The 19572-nt window shown below is 37.7% G+C and overlaps 1 protein-coding gene across 3 annotated transcripts in view; it reads left to right on the forward strand.

The window, feature by feature from the left end:
- ANKRD45 (ankyrin repeat domain 45) overlaps positions 1–19572 on the forward strand; it is a 55957-nt gene that overhangs the window by 1002 nt on the left and 35383 nt on the right. For 2 of the 3 annotated variants that reach the window (XM_060088570.1, XM_060088569.1), the window contains exons 2-3: positions 6913–7279; positions 15451–15618. In XM_060088570.1, the coding sequence (XP_059944553.1) occupies positions 6913–7279; positions 15451–15618 (535 nt within the window). The remainder of the gene's footprint in view (positions 1–6912; positions 7280–15450; positions 15619–19572) is intronic. The other variant, XM_060088571.1, reaches the window with a different exon arrangement.

A 19572-nucleotide genomic window follows, 5' to 3' on the forward strand; every position in this document is an offset into this window, starting at 1 on the left:
TAAATACAAGAATCAGGACTAAAGCATGGGTCTTCTGACGCACAGTCATTCTGCCTTCAGAGTTCCAGCCTTCCCTCTCCCCTCTCCACGCTCATTTTCTATGTGAACGGTTGGTTATATGTAGTGGGGTTGCAATTTTGATTCATGTTATAACTATTCTGGGCAAAGAAAGTATCTATCCATACAGTAAATATTATAGGTATAGTAAGAATTAGAACTTAAAACTGAGAATTAAAAAAAGTTTATTGTTTTAACAATAACACAAATAAACCCACTATATATTAAACATAAGTTACATATTTCTCATGGGAAAAACTGTTTTCTAAAACAAAAATGTTAGTGAGTTAAGTTTTTTCAATATCTAGAATGTTGATAAAAGGAGGAAAGGAAAAGCTATGTTAATATGATCACCCTGTTACAACTTATATTCACAGTAAAAATACTTTAAAATATTCTAAATCTTCTATGTTATAAGAAGAAAAAACCCATAGAAAATAGAATTCTTTGCTCTGTCTTCAAAGGACAATATGATGAAAGGCATAGTCAGCAATAGACCACCAAACACATGAGAGTTTACTTTTATTCTCCTAATTAGATATTGTCTTTCAAAAGTTAGGCCTAAGGATAAATGGCCTACAAGACTTCACTTTGTCCTTTTATTACAGAAAGGCTGATCCTAGTTCAGTCTAGATTTGGATTAGAGCAGTCTTGGGAGCTTGACTATAGAGTGGAGTGGCTTGAGGGTTAGTCTTAGTGCAGTGGTTCTCAGAGTATGGTCTGAGAATCCCTGGAGATCACTAAGACATTTTCAGGGAGTCTGCCAGTCAAACTATCTTCATATTAATTCTTCGATGTTTTTTGCCGTTGCACTCTCATTCTCTCACATGTCACAGTGGTTTGCTAGAGTCCACATGATATCACACATCATTGCAGAGAATGCAGAAACAGATATGAGAATCCATCTGTCTTCTATTAAGCCAGACATTAAAGAGATGTGCAAAAATGTAAAATAATGCCACTCATCAATTTTTTGTCTTTATATAGTTATTTTTTATAAGCTGTACTTTTGTGTTAACATGTAATTGTTTTAAGATGAATTAATAAATATTTTAAAGATTTCTCAGTTTTAATTTCTAATATGGTAAATACAGATAGATATAACCCTCATAAACAAAAACTTTTGGTGTTCTCAATTTCTAAGAGCGTGAAGAGCCCTGAGATCATAGAATTTGAGAACTGCTGCCCTAATCATATTACTTCTGGATTGATATGGAAATTAAGCTCTATTCAAGGGTGTACCAAGGGTAGCTTTTAGTATTCTGGCCTGAATCGTATTCCTAGATTTGATCTAATTTATCTCTACATCTCTGAATTAACCTGTGATTAGATTGATCTCTAGATGCAGAATAATCAGTCTGTAATCAAGTGTTCGGTGGTCGTAGAGTAGAAAGTCATTTACTCAAACCCTATGTAGGAAAACTGTGTATTAAAAAAAGAAAAGAACTCATAGAATTACCATCTTGTCTTTTGCTTCATGGATGCTTTTGCTCTAGGAATGACAGTACAATGATGATGATAAGGTCTGCATACCAAGTGCTCACCATGTGCTTAGCACATGCATCATGTGATTTATTTTAAGTCTCAGAATAATCATATAAACTAGGTTCTAGTGTTATTCCTAGCAGAGATTAGGTAAATTTCCCAGTATTATGTAGCTAATAAGTTACAGGGTTGCATTGTGTACTCAAGTCTTTCTAACTCCAAAATCCATTGCTCTTGGATGTAAAGAAAAGCAGGGGGAATTGCAAGCCTGATGTTAAGAGTTATTGAATGCATACGACAAGCCAGGAATTGTGGTAAGTCTGAAAGTGACACAAGAGAAACATAAAGCTTGATACTTGCTCCTATCCAGTTTGCAGTCAAATTGAGTTGGTGTTTTAAGTACTTGAAACAAATAGAAAATAATACAATACATATTTGGTAGATTGTATGGTACAGAATATATATAATGACCTTTGAAGTTCAGAGGAGGGAGAGGCCTGGGTACATTCTGGAGAGTAGTGAAGAAACGTTTTAGGAAGAAGGTAGGTTTATAGCTTGGCCTACGTAGGATTTGGCTAGTAGGAGTGGAGGAGAAAAAAAAGCTATTCTAGGCCTAGCAGGAATACATCTGAAATACAGATAGAATTTTCTCAATATCTTCAAGGTCTCATGTCTGGGCCCCTGATGGGCCAGTGAGGAAAGGCATTTCAAACACATCCTGCCTCTATTCTCTAAGGTTTGAATATGGATATCTTTAGTACAATGTTCCAGAATATCACGTTATTAGTAAGGTGACAAAATAATTTATTGTGTAGTAGTAATGGACGTTTTGAGAGTGAAAGAGGATGCTATTAAAAATCACACCAGGGCTGGGGTTTCCCTGGTGGGGCAGTGGTTAAGAATCCGCCTGCCGATGCAGGGGACACAGGTTGGAGCAGTGGTCTGGGAAGATCCCACATACTGTGGAGCAGCTAAGCCTGTGCGCCGCAACTGCTGAGCCTGCGCTCTAGAGCCCGTGCTCTGCAACAAGAGAAGCCACCACAATGAGAAGTCCACCCACTGCAACGAAGAGTAGCCCCCACTCACAGCAACTAGAGAAAGCCTGTGTGCAGCAACGAAGACCCAATGCAGCTAAAAATAAATTAAAAAAAAAATCACACCAGGGAAGAGATGTCACTGGAACTGTCCTGGGTGCATGAGGACATATGTCCACAAGCACATGTTGTCTAACTTCTGTTAGAGCCTCTCTTGTTGATTTCGTAGTAGAGTTTCCATAGTGGTTATTCAAGGCTAATATATTTTCACACTGTGGGTTGCAACCCATTAGTGGGTCATGAAATCAATTTAGTGAGTGGCACCCAGCCTTAAAAAATAGATGGGATTAAAAACATCAGTATGTTACATGTAGTAAGGATAAATGATATTTTGTTTAATTATATGTATGCAAATATACCCCTAAATGCAATGTGCCCAAGATAAAAATGTCCATTACTACTGAACAATTAATTCTTTGGTTACCCTATTAATGGATGTTATATATGTTTACATGTATAATTAAAACAAGATATGACTAACTACTCTATGCTATGTATTATAATTGAAGTAATATATATGTATTTGGATGGGACATCTATCTTATGGTCTAAATGAGCAGTGCAAGCTCTAGGTATCAGGCTTGCAATCCAGTGAGAAGGAATTGCACTTTTCTAGAAGTTACATACTATCAATACAGATTTACTTACATCTTATTGTTTACTACTTGGACATATAGCCACACCATATTACAAGAGTGCCTGGGAAATAGTTTTATTCCAATATAAATATTGGTTAAAACAAGTATGGTTAAAAGAAAAGAGGGAGGGAGATTAGATTTTGAGAAAGAACTAATTATCTGAGTACTCTACGTACCAGGGGCCCACATGATTAGGGAGGCTGGATGAGCAGGAACCAAGGGAGCTCTGGGGGGCTCACACCACAAGAACCACAGCATGTTCTCATAGCAGGAAGTTCGATCAGTACACTGTTGCTGTCATTTGTGTTGAACGTCCTTCAAGTAGCCTCATGTCCTTGTGGCCCATGTTCAAGAGTCAAGATCCTGTTTTTTTATGTGTAGAAGCTAAAAAACCCCAAACTCATAGATGCAGAGAACAGATTGGTAGTTGCCAGAGGCAGGTGTAGGGGGTGGGTAAAATAATTGAAGGTGGTCAAAAGGACTTCAGTTGCAAGATAAATACCTTCTAGGGAAGTACTGTACAGCATAGTGACTATAGTTAACAATATTGTATTGAATTGAATAAATATTGTATTTGAAAGTTGCTAAGAGATTAGATCTTAAATGGTTTCGTCACAGGAAAAAACTTTTTTGTAACTATGAGAGGTGATGGATATTAACTAAATGTATTGTGGTTATCATTTTGCAATATATACATAGATCAAATCATTATGTTGTACACGTTAAACTAATACAGTGTTATATGTCAACAACAACAAAAATAATACAATGATTAACAACAACAACAAAAAGTCAAGATCCTGGGACTTAGTAGCTGATTGGCTGAACCTAACTTATGTGCCTGCTCCCAAGCTTGTGCTGAGATGGAGAGAAGGAGGATCGTGCCTCTCTGGCTTCTGTAGTGGGAAGTTAGCTTTATCTTCCATTAAAAGAATTTTTTAAAATGGAGATTGGGATTCTTTAAGGAAGTGAGTGTGTGTGTGTTTATGTGTACAGGGATGTGTGTTGGCAGGGTGGATAGTGGATGTCAGGCACTCAAAGGATTATAAGTTTCCTCTATATTCATTCTGTAAAATGAAGGAATTGACTAAAACAGTCTCAAAGATAAGATTTGGACCAAATTTTATGGTGGAGTCATGATTGATTGGTTAACGCAACTCCCATCCCCAATCCCATCTACCTTGCTTGCTTCTGCTATTGAGGCAGGAAAATCAAGAAACTTTTTTTTTTTCCTTCTCTTAAATATAAGGAAACAATCTGGCCTTTGAGACATAACTGGAAGTTTGTTTGGTCTTGTTAGGAAAGATTTTTTTTTCCACTTTTCCTCTCAAAAGGGATGAATGCCACTAGTGTCCTCAGGGGGATTCCCCCTTTTTACTGCCATAAATGCAGACATGATGCCAGGAATTATGACAGTCATCTTGTCACCATTAGGCAACAGCCATGATGATGAAAGTCTTATGAACTGTGATAGAATAGAAAAATAGAGCTTAGATCTATATTTTTGAGCTGCTGAGCCATCTCCACCTTTAAACTTCCTGCTATGTGAGAAAATCATCTCCTACTTTTAAAAGTCAGTCCTAGGGCTTCCCTGGTGGCGCAGTGGTTGAGAGTCCACCTGCCGATGCAGGGGACACGGGTTCGTGCCCCGGTCCGGGAAGATCCCACATGCCGCGGAGCGGCTGGGCCCGTGAGCCATGGCTGCTGAGCCTGCGCGTCCGGAGCCTGTGCTCCACAACGGGAGAGGCCACAACAGTGAGAGTCCCGCATACCACACACACACACAAAAAGTCAGTCCTATTATTTTTCTATTATTTGCAATCAGAGAATTCCTAACTTCAACAGATTACAAGTATTATACACATTTAGTGACGGTAGGGATTAATATAGGGCTATGGTATAAAGAGATATTATTCTGTCTAACTAGATTTCCCTTCCTTCTGAATTGTGAATGACCAAATCTTGCCAATTCTTTATGGTGCAGCTTAAATGCCATATTCTTTACTAGAAATGTGATTCCCTTTATCCCATTTCCTGCATCTTTACTCACCCCCTCAACACTATCCTGAATCTTGTGTTCAATCTTGCTTTTCTTCTTCTTTTTAAAATAGTGTTATTGTGCCTACTTATAGTCCTAAAAAGTCTATTTTAACTTAATTTAATTTTTATTATTTTAATTTTTCCTTGTTGGTTATTTATTTTAAATATAGCAGTGTGTACATGTCAATCCCAAACTCCCTAACTGTCCCTCCCCCCATCCTTCCCCCTTGGTAACCATAATTTTAATTGCTTTGAACTTTACAAAAATATATCTTGGTATATTTAATCTTTTGGATTTACTTTTTTCAGCTAATACTGTATTGCTAATATTCATTCATATCGTTGTGTGCCTTAGTTATTTATAGCTGTATAACAAACTGTCCTCAAAGTTGGTAGCTTAAAATAGCACATTCAGTATCTCACAGTTTCTCTGGGTTAAGAATCAGGGCACAGCTTAGCTGGATCTTTTACTTCAGGGTCTCTCACGAGTCTGCAGTCAAGGCATTGCCTGGGCCCACAGTCATCTCAAAGTTCAACTGGAGCAGATCCACTTCCAAACTCATTCAGTGGTTGGTGGCAGAATTAAATTCCTCACTGGCTATTGTACCGAGGGCCTCGGTTCCCTCTGGCTGTTGGCTGGAGGTTACCAGGAGGTGGGGTAGGGTTATGGGAGCCATATCAGAAGCTGCCTTCCACATAGTATATTACTGTAATTTCTTCATTTTAACTACCATATACAATTTTGTGTGAATATGCCACACTTTATTCTCCTGTTCATAGGCATTGGTTTATTTTTCCTGCCCAGGATTTTTGCTTTTATGAACAGTGATGCTACAAACATTTTTGTACACATGAGGGAACCATGCTACTCTTCTCTGAATCATCCCCAATTTAATATGTGTTCTGACAGAGTGAGTACTATTAAGACTTACTTGATTAACTTTACCAGGACTTAATCTGGTCCCTTCTAAACTCCCATAGCACTTCATCTTTTATGATTCTTAGCACTTGTCACCATTTATTACACTTATTTTGTACATGTCATATTTTCTCCTTTGAAATAGTAAGTTGTTAAAGGCAGGAAATAAATTTGATTCTTCTTTATAATTTACATAGTGCCTATACAGCACTTAGTATATTAGTAGGCTTTCAGTAAGTATTACTGAGTGAATGAATTCTGTCTAAATGTCAGTGCCTGATTTTTAAGTTCTTAATAATCTGGCTTCAGTGATCCAGCTGTATTTCTCACTTCTCCCCACCATGGACCCTTGTTTAGGCAGGTGAGCCTCTTTAACATTCTCTTTCAATCTTTTCCTAATGAATCTCACCCACGTTGATATTTCTTCTCCTGTTCCTACTGAATTTACTGTTTACATCACACATTCAGCATTTTATTATATATTCAGGCAGTGTGTTGGTGCACAATAAACTTTATTGATTGGATGGATGCAGTATCTTATTTTATAACTGGTTTATTTTGAACCAGTTAAGTACTTTCATTTCATTCAGTTGACTGAATGTCAGTTGAGTGATCAAACAAATAAATAAACAAATACTGATTTGTTTGAGTAGATTTCTATTACTTTTCTTGGTCTCAGGTATTTTTGGAGTTAATGGAGTCAGAAGGACCCCCAGAGTCAGAGAGTTCAGAAAAATCAATATTTTTCTCACAGCAAGAAGAAGAGGAAGAAGATGATAATGAAGAAGAAGAAGAATCCAAAGAAGCGGAGGAAACTGCCACCATTAATCCCCTCATACCCCCTGCTCTCACAGGGGATGTAGAAGGTTTGCAGAAGATTTTTGAGGATCCTGAGAACCCTCACCATGAACAGGCCATGCAGCTACTCTTGGAAGAAGACATCGTTGGGAGAAATTTGTTGTATGCAGCTTGCATGGCTGGGCAAAGTGATGTGATTAGAGCTTTAGCCAAATATGGTGTGAATCTGAATGAAAAAACCACCAGAGGTATTTTGTCTTTTTTCTCTTATCAGTATTACTTATGACTACCTAAAGATGCTATGTATTATCTTTAAATTTGGATAAATTTGATGTGCCTGCTTTATATTTTGCATATGTTATGTGTGTGTGTTTATATATATATACACACACACATATGAATGTGTGTATATGCATGTTGATGTATTTAGTATAGCATAGTAGTTAAGAACACAGAATTCACTATTAGCTGTGTGACTAGGGCAAGTTACTTAATCTTTTTGTGTCTCTATTTCATCTACAAAATGGGGATGATTGTATTTTCTTTATAGGGTTTTCCTTATAGGTTATGAGGATTAAATATAAAGTTGGTATACAGTAAATGCTCAATAATATTATTATCTCTTTCCTTTGAAGATTTATTCATTTTTGTAGTCATTATCCAATTAACTCTTTAAATTCAGTCACTTGTTTTTTCAGATTGCAAATATAAAACATGGTCATTGTAGAAAATAAAACAGTGATCTTTAGCAAATAGGGACTGTACATATTCTTCATGCTCACATGGAACAATTTAAAAAATTGATATGTTAGGCCATAAAGGAAGTGTCTACAAATATCAAAGAATCTTTAGCATGCAGTCTGTGGTCTCTGACAACAATAAAATAAAATTAGAAAATAGTAACAAAAAGATAACTGAAAATCCCTGTAATTTCAGAAACAAAAACACTTTAAATTATCTGTTGGTGACAAAAGATATAATAGAAATTATGAAATATTTAAGTGGCAACAGGATCTAGTTATGTCAGAACCTGTGGAATAAAACTAAAATAAAAATTCTAATATAATGCATATATTAGAATATAAGAAATATTGAAAATTAGAAAGCAGTGCATTTAACTCAAGGAGTTAGAAAAAGAACAACTGAAAATCCAAAGAAAGAAGAAGAGAAAATAATAGAGTAAAATAATGACATTGAAAATAAAGAAACAATAGAGAGGGAATTCCCTGGTGGTCCAGTGGTTAGTACTCCACTCTTCCACTGCAGGTGCCCCAGGTTCAGTCTGATCCCTTGTTGGCTAAGATCCCTGATCCTGCAAGCTGTACAGTGCAGCCAAAAAAAACCCACCAAAAAACAAACAAACAAAAAACACAATAGAATCAACAAAACGAAAATCTGGTTTAGTGAAAAAGAGTTGAAAAACCTTTGATAATATTGATAGTTTTTGATATGTGATAGAAGAAAGAGAGAGCATAAACAACATTTGGAATTTTAAAAATTAAGCATTCACACAGGAAAAACTAAGATTTAAAAGATTACTAGAAAGTATCATAAACAACTTCATGACAGTACATTTGAAAACTTGGATGAAATGGACAATTTTCCAATAAAATATAAATTACCAAAATTGATTCAAGAAAAAACTAGGAACTTGACTAGAACAATAGTTATTTAAAAAAATTGAATAAATAATCAAAATCTGCCTCTGTCCCACCCCCACCTAATTCCAAACTCAAATGTTTTAAAAGGTAAGGTTTACTACACTTGTAGGGAAAAAGTAATCTCTAGCTGATACAAAGGTTCCAGAGAATGTAAAGAGAGTTGGAAAACTGCTTAACTTATTTTATGAGAGATACCTTTTATAGCAAAACTAGTTAAGGACAGCACTAGAAAGGAAAATTATAGGCCAGTCATTTAATAACACAGATGTAAACATCTTAAATAAAATATTAACAAATTGAATCTAAGATTGTGTGTTAAAACATTTATTGGACTAGGTTGGGTTTATCCCATTAATGCAGGATGGTTTTAACATTAGAAAAAAATGTTATTATAATTCACTACATTAAAAGATTAAATAAACAAAACCACATGATCATATCAATAGATGTAGAAAAGTCTTTTGAAAGAAAATGCAGCACTCGTTCATGATGAAAGCTTTTAGGGAAATAGGAACAGAAGAAACCTTCCTTAAGGCTATTGAAAACCTGAAGCAAACTTACCTAGTATTGAATCTTAGCTATGACTTGGGCAAATTATATAACCTTTCCATGCTACAGTTTCTTTACCCAAAAAATGGGACTAATAGTCATATCTAAAATCATACTACATAAAAGAAAATGAGAGCCCCAAATCAATATCTGACAGTGTGCCTCTAATACTATTCAAGGAAGGTGGTGTTCTGACTAATCAGACTATTGCCATCCTCTTGTTAGGTATTTTCCAGTGTGTGGATATAGGTGTACAGTCTTTCCAGTTTGATGATGTGCTCTAAGATAATCCATTTCTTCATTCTGGTATCATGCTTGCCATGAAATCTTGCTTAGCAGAGGTTGAAGGTGCATCCTGCTTGCTTTGTTCTGCTTATAGTAAAATAGAGAGGAGAGAAATGGAGAGAACTGGTAAATTAAAAGGAACCAGGACTTGATGATTTGGGAAATTCTAAGCTTATTTGGCATTCCATGAAGATGATTTTATAATGGAAAGTATGCATGAACTGGCCAACCTAATTGTACCAATTTGGCAATTATTATTTTAATCATTACAAAACAATGAATTACATTACAGTTTACCAGTAAATTTCTTGTTTGGTTAGTATTGACTCAGTTCCCATGAGCTTGTTCATGTGGGAGAGCAGATCAATTCAGGGTTTAAAAAAATTTTTTTTGTGAGAACATTTACATTCTACTCTCAGCAAATTTCAGTTATACAATATAGTTATTAACTATAGTCATCATGTTATACATTAGGTCCTCAGACCTTTTTCATCTTATAACTGAAAGTTTGTACCCTTTTACCAACCCCTCCCTGTTTACCCCACCCCTCAAGCCCCTGGTAACCACTTTTCTACTCTGTTTCCATGGGTTTAACTTTTAATTTTTATTTTAGATTCCACATATAAGTGATACCATGCAGTATTTGGCTTTTTCTATCTGGCTTATTTCACTTAGTATAATGCCCTTGTGGTTCATCCACGTTGTCACAAATGACAGAATTTTCTTTTTTTTTTAAAGGATGAATAATTGTGTGCGTATATGTGAACACTATTAATTTTAAGAAGCCATTGGCCTAAAATTAAGGGACTTCTGGGTGAAGAACTGCAGGTAGATATCTCTAAAGTAAGAAGATGTATGCCATTTATTTGTGGATGATACTCAGATGGATAGGAAGGAAAATGATTTTCCAGGTGATTGATGGATCACATTTGCTTTCAGGATTTCTTTTCCTTTTAAATACTGAAGAATTGGACACTTTTTATCCAAAGGGAGGAGAATGAAACAGTTCTTACAGTCTCAGCTCTCTGTACTACTGACTTCTGGTGTATTGGGAAGTGCCTTTTTTTCTGTTTGAGCCAAGGACAGGTGTGTGCAGGTTGCAGTTTATTGATGGTGGAACCTCCTCTGGTTCTGGCAAGGCTTTGGTCTCTAAACCTGGCCATACTCAAACAGGCATGATCGGAACTAATTACTGTTTTAAACTCTGTCTTTCCATACAATACGCAAACATTTGTTAAGGATGGAGGACTAGACAGGTCTTGTGCTGGGAACTGGGGAAAGATGAATGAATTCAACAAACTTGGACAAGTTCACAGTTTAGCAGAAAACAGATGTGTAAATAGATAATTAATATACAGTGGGACAGGATACAGTGATAGCTCAGAGGAGAGATTAGTCAACTTTACGTGGAAGTGTTGGACATGGTCAAGGAAGGCTTCACAGAGGAGGCGATATATTGAATCTTTTTTTTTTTTTTTTGGCTGCACCGCACAGCATGCGGGATCTTAGTTGCCTGACCAGGGATTGAACCCGCGCCCCCTGCAGTGGAAGCGTGGAATCTTAACCACTGGACTGCCACGGAAGTCCAATATATTGAATCTTGAAGAATGACCAAGAGTTTACCAGACAAAGGAGGTTTAAGGATTGGTCATGGCAGGCAGTATAGTAACTGTGGTATCAGATTTTAGTGTTACAATATTGTTGTTATTCTGGTATACTTACCCACTATTTTAGGTAATGAAATGCTGGCCTTTTTATGGGTATAATAGTTTTATTTGGTATTTAAAAAATATGATATCAGAGTCATTTATGGGTTGAGAACAATTTCAATGATTTAATTGCTCAGTGTATATAAAAAGACAAACTGAAGATTACAAACTTAAACGGTCCATATTGTGGTATTACAAAATTTCTATTGTAAGAATAATTCTTAAGTTCACAAACTTCCCAAACAAGTAGAATGTGAATCTCATAGTTTTGAAATTGATCAGGAAACTGAAATGGAATCTCTCTCTGTATATGTGGAAACTAAAAAAGACAAATATGAACCAGCAATGTTTTCTTTGGCTATAAAGATTACAACTTACTCTCAATAAAAAGATTGCCATTCTATCAAAAAAGCAAAAAGCTGTTCGGAGATATCTCTCTCTTTTAAAATTAGAGTTGAGGTAATTCGAAGGAAAATATTTGGTATTGGTTTATAACTACTTCCAACTAATATTGAGTGAGAAAAACTTCAGTAGCTGAAAAAACTTGTACAGAAATATCCTGTTGATACCATTGACACACTTAAAAAATCAAATAATGTTTTATTTGCAATTTTCATGATTATACTTTCTTCATTTTTATAGTATTTGTGTTTTTAAAAATTAATTAATTAATTAATTAATTAATTTTTGGCTGCATTGGGTCTTCGTTGCCGTGTGGGCTTTCTCTAGTTGTGGTGAGTGGGGGCTACTCTTCGTTTTGGTGCGTGGGCTTCACATTGCGGTGGCTTCTCTTGTTGCAGGGCACAGGCTCTAGGCACGCGGGCTTCAGTAGTTGTGGCATGCGGGCTCAGTAGTTGTGGCGCACAGGCTTAGTTGCTCCGCGGCATGTGGGATCTTCCCAGACCAGGGCTCGAACCCGTGTCCCCTGCATTGGCAGGCGGATTCTTAACCACGGTACCACCAGGGAAGTCCCTAGTATTTGTTTTTTAATCTTTAATTTTGATTTGTTTTATCTGACAATTTATATTGCTAATAGAATGACAATATATACTTAATATTCCTGTTTGATAGTTGTGCTTTTATCTGATATTTTATGCTTATACATTTTCGTATTTAAAGTGTATTAGTGGGCTTCCCTGGTGGTGCCACAGTTAAGAATCCACCTGCCAATGCAGGGAGCACGGGTTTGAGCCCTGGTCCGGGAAGATCCCACATGCCATGGAGCAACTAAGCCTGTGTGCCACAACTACTGAGCCCGCGTGCCACAACTAGTGAAGCCCGCGTGCCTAGAGCCCATGCTCTGCAACAAGAGAAGCTACCGCAATGAGAAGCCTGTGCACTGCAACAAAGAGTAGCCCCCGCTCGCCACAACTAGAGAAAGCCTGCGTGCAGCAATAAAGACCCAATGCAGCCAAAAAATAAATAAATAAAAAGTAAATAAATAAATAAAAAATAAAGTGTATTAGTTACACTAATTAAAAAAATGAATTCTGAACTCAGTTTTACAAAATACCAGTATTAATGCTAAGTAAATATAAAATTTATACTTCTATTTTTAATTTTGCTACTCTAATTACTGTATCAGAAAAAAGCAGCATATGCAGAGTTATAGAGGCATGAAACAACATGATTTGGGGAATTCAAAGAGTCTGGTACTGCTGGTGGTATGCAGATTGTGAAAAATATTCTAGGTAGGTGAGTATTTTGCTCCATGGCCTATTACTTGTTTGTGACTATCATCATTGGAGTTTTTGACCTTATTAATGACCTTCATCAATTTATAGCAACCTTGAGAAAAGTACTTATCCTCTCCATGCTTTTGTTTCCTCATCAATAAATGAGAAAAATACTCGTGCCTACATCATAGGATTGTAGTGAGGATTAAATGAGTTGATACTTGTGAAGCACACAGAACAGTGCCTGCATAGAGGAAAAAGATTACTTTTCTTCTTATCTGATCTTTTGCCTTACTGTGAACTACCTACTCAGTTGACTCTCTCTATTTAGTAACCAGTAGTCTTCCACAAAGAAATTATTTTTCTCTTAGAACCAATCCCAATTTTTCAGAATTCCATTTATGGTCCCTTTCTTCGTGCTGGGATTTCTAAATGTAACCTTCTGTATCTCCCTTCTGGGATCAAATACTCATTGCCAATATTATGGGAGAACTTTAGGAAAATCCCCTTCTTGTCTGGATGCTTTTGAAATCATCTTATTTAAATGTCCTTCTTTTCCTGGGAAGGCTATGGGGTTCATATAGTACAAAGATCTGTGTGTTTTCTTCTAGAAAACACACCATCTCTCACAAGGGGAAAAAGAAAACATACAATGTTTTTTTTAAACCCATGGTTTAAACCCATAGGTTTTAAATTCCTTGGTCAAAGCCTGTGTCTGTTTAGAAATCATGTTTTCTTGTTTTTAAACTATGTATATTAAAAAATACAAAAAAAATTTAGATGTTACTGCTGGCCTGGCCTGTAACTTCAGCCTTGAGAAAAGCAGTATCAGGACCCAGAATGTCTCATTTGGAATGGCCTCCTGCTCCTGCTATTGCAGTGTCTTTTCCATAGATAGCGTCCCCCTCTCCCAGCAAACCAGGGGCCCTGGGCCGTTTGGCTGAAGAAATGCATCTTTGGAAGGCAGGAACAATGAAGGTTGGTATCTGGGTAATTCTTGGCCCCCCATTTTGTAGGGGCTAAAGCCATGATTACATTCTTGGGCCAGTCTTTATCTCTTGGTGTTCTGAAATGTCTCACTGTTGTAACATTAAAAAAAAGAGTTGGGGGCTTCCCTGGTGGCACAGTGGTTGAGAGTCCGCCTGCTGATGCAGGGGACACGGGTTCGTGCCCCAGTCTGGGAAGATCCCACATGCCGCAGAGTGGCTGGGCCCGTGAGCCATGGCCGCTGAGCCTGTGCGTCCAGAGCCTGTGCTCCGCAGCGGGAGAGGCCACAGCAGTGAGAGGCCTGCGTACCGCAAAAAAAAAAAAAAAAAAAAAGAGTTGGGCCAAAGAGGGGAGGTAATTCCACTTTTGGCTGATCCTGGAGTAGCTTACTTCATGCTCCTTTTGATTCCTTATTAATTCTTTATTATCCCTTCTGGTTATGATAGCCTCAAGACAAAGATCCTTTACAACTTGGTCTGAGACCCAGGACTGTGGGAATGTGGTAAATAGGGAGCCAAGGGAGAGGTTTCTGAAAGGAAGTGGAGGAGTCCTTGTTCTTTCTTTCCCTACTCTAACCAGTGGCAGACATTTGAGTGCTATTTCCTTTTCCTTATAAACCTTTTATTTGGCAACAGATCTGGGTTTGATTTTGCTTTGGCTGCTTACTACCAGTGTGGCCTTGGGCAAGGTATAGTCTTTCTGATCTGCACTTTCCTCTGTATCCTTTAATGGGGCTGATAATACCTACCTCATAGTGTTAGTGGAAGGATTAAATGAAGTAGTAACCCATAAAGTACCTAGTACTTAATACATTTAATACATGCTAGTTCATTCTTTTGCTCAACGCTTCTTGTAGTGCTACATGCCTCTTTGGCCAGTTAAGTGAATCACAAATGTATCCTCGTGGCTAAGTTAAAACAATCAGTTTTGACTTGATTTTTTTAAACCAGTCTGAAAAAATTTTAAAGATGCCGCCCATGTTTTTCACCTTTACAATTATACCTCATGGTAGTTGCCTCAGTAAATCTAAGAAATAGCTTTCTAATTGGATAGGTCATAATTTCCATTTTAATTCAAATGATTAATTTCCAAACCAAAGGCATACCAGTTGTAGTAATTTGTATGATTGTGTTAGCAATAATAGAATAATTAGAGTTGATGCAGATTCCTTAGACTAAAGTCATAGGTCTAATTGTGTTCCAGTAGATGACTGTTAGGGAGATTGCCATCTTCCTTAGAAGATGTTGAAGAGCTCAGAGTTGAGATTGCCTGTGTTGGTGCCTTGTGTTCATCACTTACTGGCTGTGTTCCTTGGGGAAGTTTAGCTTCTCTGGACCTCTGTTTCCTTATCTGTAAAATAGGGATTATAATAGTTCTGACCTCATAGGGGTTTTTATGAACTAAATGAATTTACTGTATGTAAAGCACTTAGAATAGTGCCTAGCCTGTAGTAATTGTTCAATACCTGATTGCCATTGTGATCTTCTAGTCCATAAAATACCCTAAAACAGCACAGTCTTCTTGACCTGACCATCCTCATTCTGTTTGTTAGGTTACACACTCCTACACTGTGCTGCAGCCTGGGGTCGTTTGGAAACTTTGAAAGCACTGGTGGAATTGGATGTTGATATAGAATCTCTGAACTTCCAGGAAGAGCGAGCTCGAGATGTTGCTGCTCGGTATTCCCAGACTGAGTGTGTTGAGTTCCTGGACTGGGCAGGTAAGGAAACTCACAAGGTAGTAGAAAACTGACTCAAGTTACAGGGTTCTAGGCTATGTATTTAACAAAGCAAAGAGGTGATTAACATTTTCACCTTCTATCAAGATGTTTTATTTGTAGGCCTAACCATAGTCACTGGTGGTGATAATACGTGAAATCTGCCTTTTTTGTTGTTGTTGCTATTTTGCTATTGGCCTAAAACATTGTACTTAACAGAAACTATATTGGTTGGAAGCTGGTTGATTTATCACCTTCTAACAATTTCACCAATAATTTTCTATAAGAATATATGTATAAAATATGTTCAAGGCCATTTTCTGAGAGACCTAGGCGGAGTGGACCATTCCTTAAATGTTTTAAAAAAATGGCATACTTGAGGAATATATTTGATTCCCCAGGTAGAAACAGTTGTAATAATTTAAAATGGTTTGCTAGGCAAAATTAATCTGTGGTGGTAGAAGTCAGAATAGCATGTATCATTGTGGCATGAGGGGCACTTCTGGGGCATAATATTTTTTTCTTAATTTGGTTGCTGTTTACAAGGTGTGCTCATTTGTGAAAATTCATTGAGCTGTACACTTATAAATTTTGCACATTTCTATATGTATGTTATGCTTTAATCAAAGGTCAAAAAACTATGTACTGTTGTTTTTTTTTGTTTTTTTTTTTTTTTTGCGGTACGCGGGCCTCTCACCGCTGCAGCCTCTTCCGCCGCGGAGCACAGGCTCCGACGCGCAGGCCCGGCGTCCATGGCTCATGGGTCCAGCCGCTCCGCGGCACGTGGGACCCTCCCGGACTGGGGCACGAACCCGTGTCCCCTGCATCGGCAGGGGGACTCTCAACCACTGCGCCACCAGGGAAGCCCACTATGTACTGTTTTGAGTTTCACTAATATTTTTCTTGCATCATTTCCGTAATGCTGTAGAATAGAGCTTAGAGATTTCACGAAGATATACCTGTGTAATTATGTATGCATACAAACATTGGTTAAAAAACTAGTACTAAGGAAGTTCATGGCATTCATTTTACGTAGTTATCTGCATTTGTGTTTTTGTAGCAAGCATTTATTAAATGCCCACTATGAGCATAGCACCGTTGTGGTACAATTAATTGTTCCTGCCCTCTGGACATTTGTTAGGTGAGGGATGATAACCTACAGACACACTCTAGAGTTAAATAACAATATCAGAAAGACTATAATTAAGGGTTAAAAGAGGCAGAGCAGGTGGTACATGCTATGGGGTGGTCAGAGAACATGAAGTCAGAGCATGGTGGAGTTGAGGTGGGCCTTGAAGAAAGGGTGGGATTTGCATACACAGTGTAAGGGGAAAGGGTGTGAGCAAAATCTTATGAATGAAAGTGACATGTTGGGGAAAAAGTGATGAGATTGCCTTACTAGAATAGCAAGTCATAATTTACACATCTAGGCTACAGCACAGGCAGAAGTACATGGGCTTTTGAATCAGATTGCTTGAGTTTAAATACTGGTGTCTCTACTTGAAACCTATGTGACCTTGGACAAGATACTTAAATTCTTTATACTTCAGTCTTAATTTCCAGAAAAGGGAGCCACTAATAGCTCTTACCTCTTGCGGGCGTTGTTGTGAGAATGAGATGAGATGATATAAAGAACTTAGCACAACGCCTGGTGTGTGATCACACTCGAAGAATGATGCTACTATTATTACAGTCAGATTATACTCCCAAATGTCAGGCTAAGGTGATTTCATTTCTGTAGCTGTTGGAAGCCATTGAAAGATTTTACGTAGACGAGGAAGGGGATTAGAGTGATATTTAGGAAGATTCATAGGGCAGCCATAAGGAGCTTGCTTATTAGTAAAATGAGAAGGGTACTGGGAGAATTAATAGAAGTAAGGAAATTGAGGGAAGGTAGCATATTTGGGAAGAAAAAGATGAGTTATACTTTGTAGATTATTTTATACATAATTGTCCACTTGTATTGAGTATTTTCTAGGAGCATTATTTCTGTCAATACCTTCGATTTTGTGATTATATATATATATATATATATATATGCAAAAAGAAAATAGTGAAGAATTTAATTCATCCCTTCATGAATAGTTATTGTAGGTGAAATTCACATTATATAATTTAAAATCCTTTTATTTTTTAAAGATCTTTATTGGAGTATAATTGCTTTACAGTGGTGTGTTAGTTTCTGCTTTATAACAAAGTGAATCAGTCATACATATACATATGTTCCCATATCTCTTCTCTCTTGCGTCTCCCTCCCTCCCACCCTCCCTATCCCACCCCTCTAGGTGGTCACAAAGCACAGAGCTGATCTCCCTGTGCTATGCAGCTGCTTCCCGCTAGCTATCTATTTTACGTTTGGTAGTGTATATATGTCCATGCCACTCTCTCACTTGTCATAGCTTACCCTTCCCCCTCCCCATATCCTCAAGTCCATTCTCTAGTAGGTCTGTGTCTTTATTCCTGTCTTACTCCTAGGTTCTTCATGACTTTTTTTCTTCCTTAGATTCCATATATATGTGTTAGCATACAGTATTTATTTTTCTCTTTCTGACTTACTTCACTCTGTATGACAGACTCTAGGTCCATCCACCTCACTACAAATAACTCAATTTCGTTTCCTTTTATGGCTGAGTAATATTCCATTCTATATATGTGCCACATCTTCTTTATCCATTCATCCGATGATGGACACTTAGGTTGCTTCCATGTCCTGGCTATTGTAAATAGAGCTGCAATGAACATTTTGGTACATGACTGTTTTTGAATTATGGTTTTCTCAGGGTATATGCCCAGTAGTGGGATTGCTGGGTCATATGTTTGCTCTATTTGTAGTTTTTTAAGGAATCTCCATACTGTTCTCCATAGTGGCTGTATCAATTTACATTCCCACCAACAGTGCAAGAGTGTTCCCTTTTCTCCACACCCTCTCCAGCATTTATTTATTTATTTATTTATTTTTTGTGGTACGCGGGCCTCTCACTGTTGTGGCCTCTCCCGTTGCGGAGCACAGGCTCCGGACGCGCAGGCTTAGCGGCCATGGCTCACGGGCCCAGCCGCTCCGCGGCATGTGGGATCTTCCCAGACTGGGGCACGAACCCGTGTCCCCTGCATCGGCAGGCGGACTCTCAACCACTGCTCCACCAGGGAAACCCATCCAGCATTTATTATTTCTAGATTTTTTGATGATGGCCATTCTGACTGGTGTGAGAAGATATCTCATTGTAGTTTTGATTTGCATTTCTCTACATAAACAAACTTTTAATAATCCACAGTAACCCAAGGCAGGCACTGTTCTCTTCTGTTATTTATAAAGACTGTAGCATTATCTATTACTGTACAAAGGATTGTTTTTTAAAAAGTTTTTTTCCCCTTATATTGATGGGAGGTATATTATAGATCTGGTATATTTCTCTGGGATTCTTCAACATGTTGTTAAGAAAATCTGTCCTAGTCTCTGGCCAGTCTCTCAGCTTTTGTTTGGAAAATATGGAAACCATTCATTAAAAAAAAAATTGAGATGACTGATCAACAAAAGTGTGGAATATTTTAAAAAACTGAGGCATCTTATCAACAAAAGTTTGAAATTAAAAAAGTGGTGATACTTAATTCCTCATTTATTTTACTGAAAATGGAAACATTTATACTTTAAAAAATTAATCTGGGGGCTTCCCTGGTGGTGCAGTGGTTGAGAGTCCGCCTGCCGATGCAGGGGACACGGGTTCGTGCCCTGGTCTGGGAAGATCCCACATGCCGCCGAGCGGCAAGGCCCGTGAGCCATGGCCGCTGAGCCTGCATGTCCGGAGCCTGTGCTCCGCAACGGGAGAGGCCACAACAGTGAGAGGCCCGCGTACCGCAAAAAAAAAAATTAATCTGTTCCTTAGTATTTCCATACCATTTTAACAATATGAGATGGGAAATTAAACATCTCAGTGTGGCCATAAAATTTGCTCAGGAAAC

The sequence above is a fragment of the Mesoplodon densirostris genome, chromosome 2 (assembly GCF_025265405.1).
Source record: "Mesoplodon densirostris isolate mMesDen1 chromosome 2, mMesDen1 primary haplotype, whole genome shotgun sequence".
Lineage (NCBI taxonomy): Eukaryota > Metazoa > Chordata > Mammalia > Artiodactyla > Ziphiidae > Mesoplodon > Mesoplodon densirostris.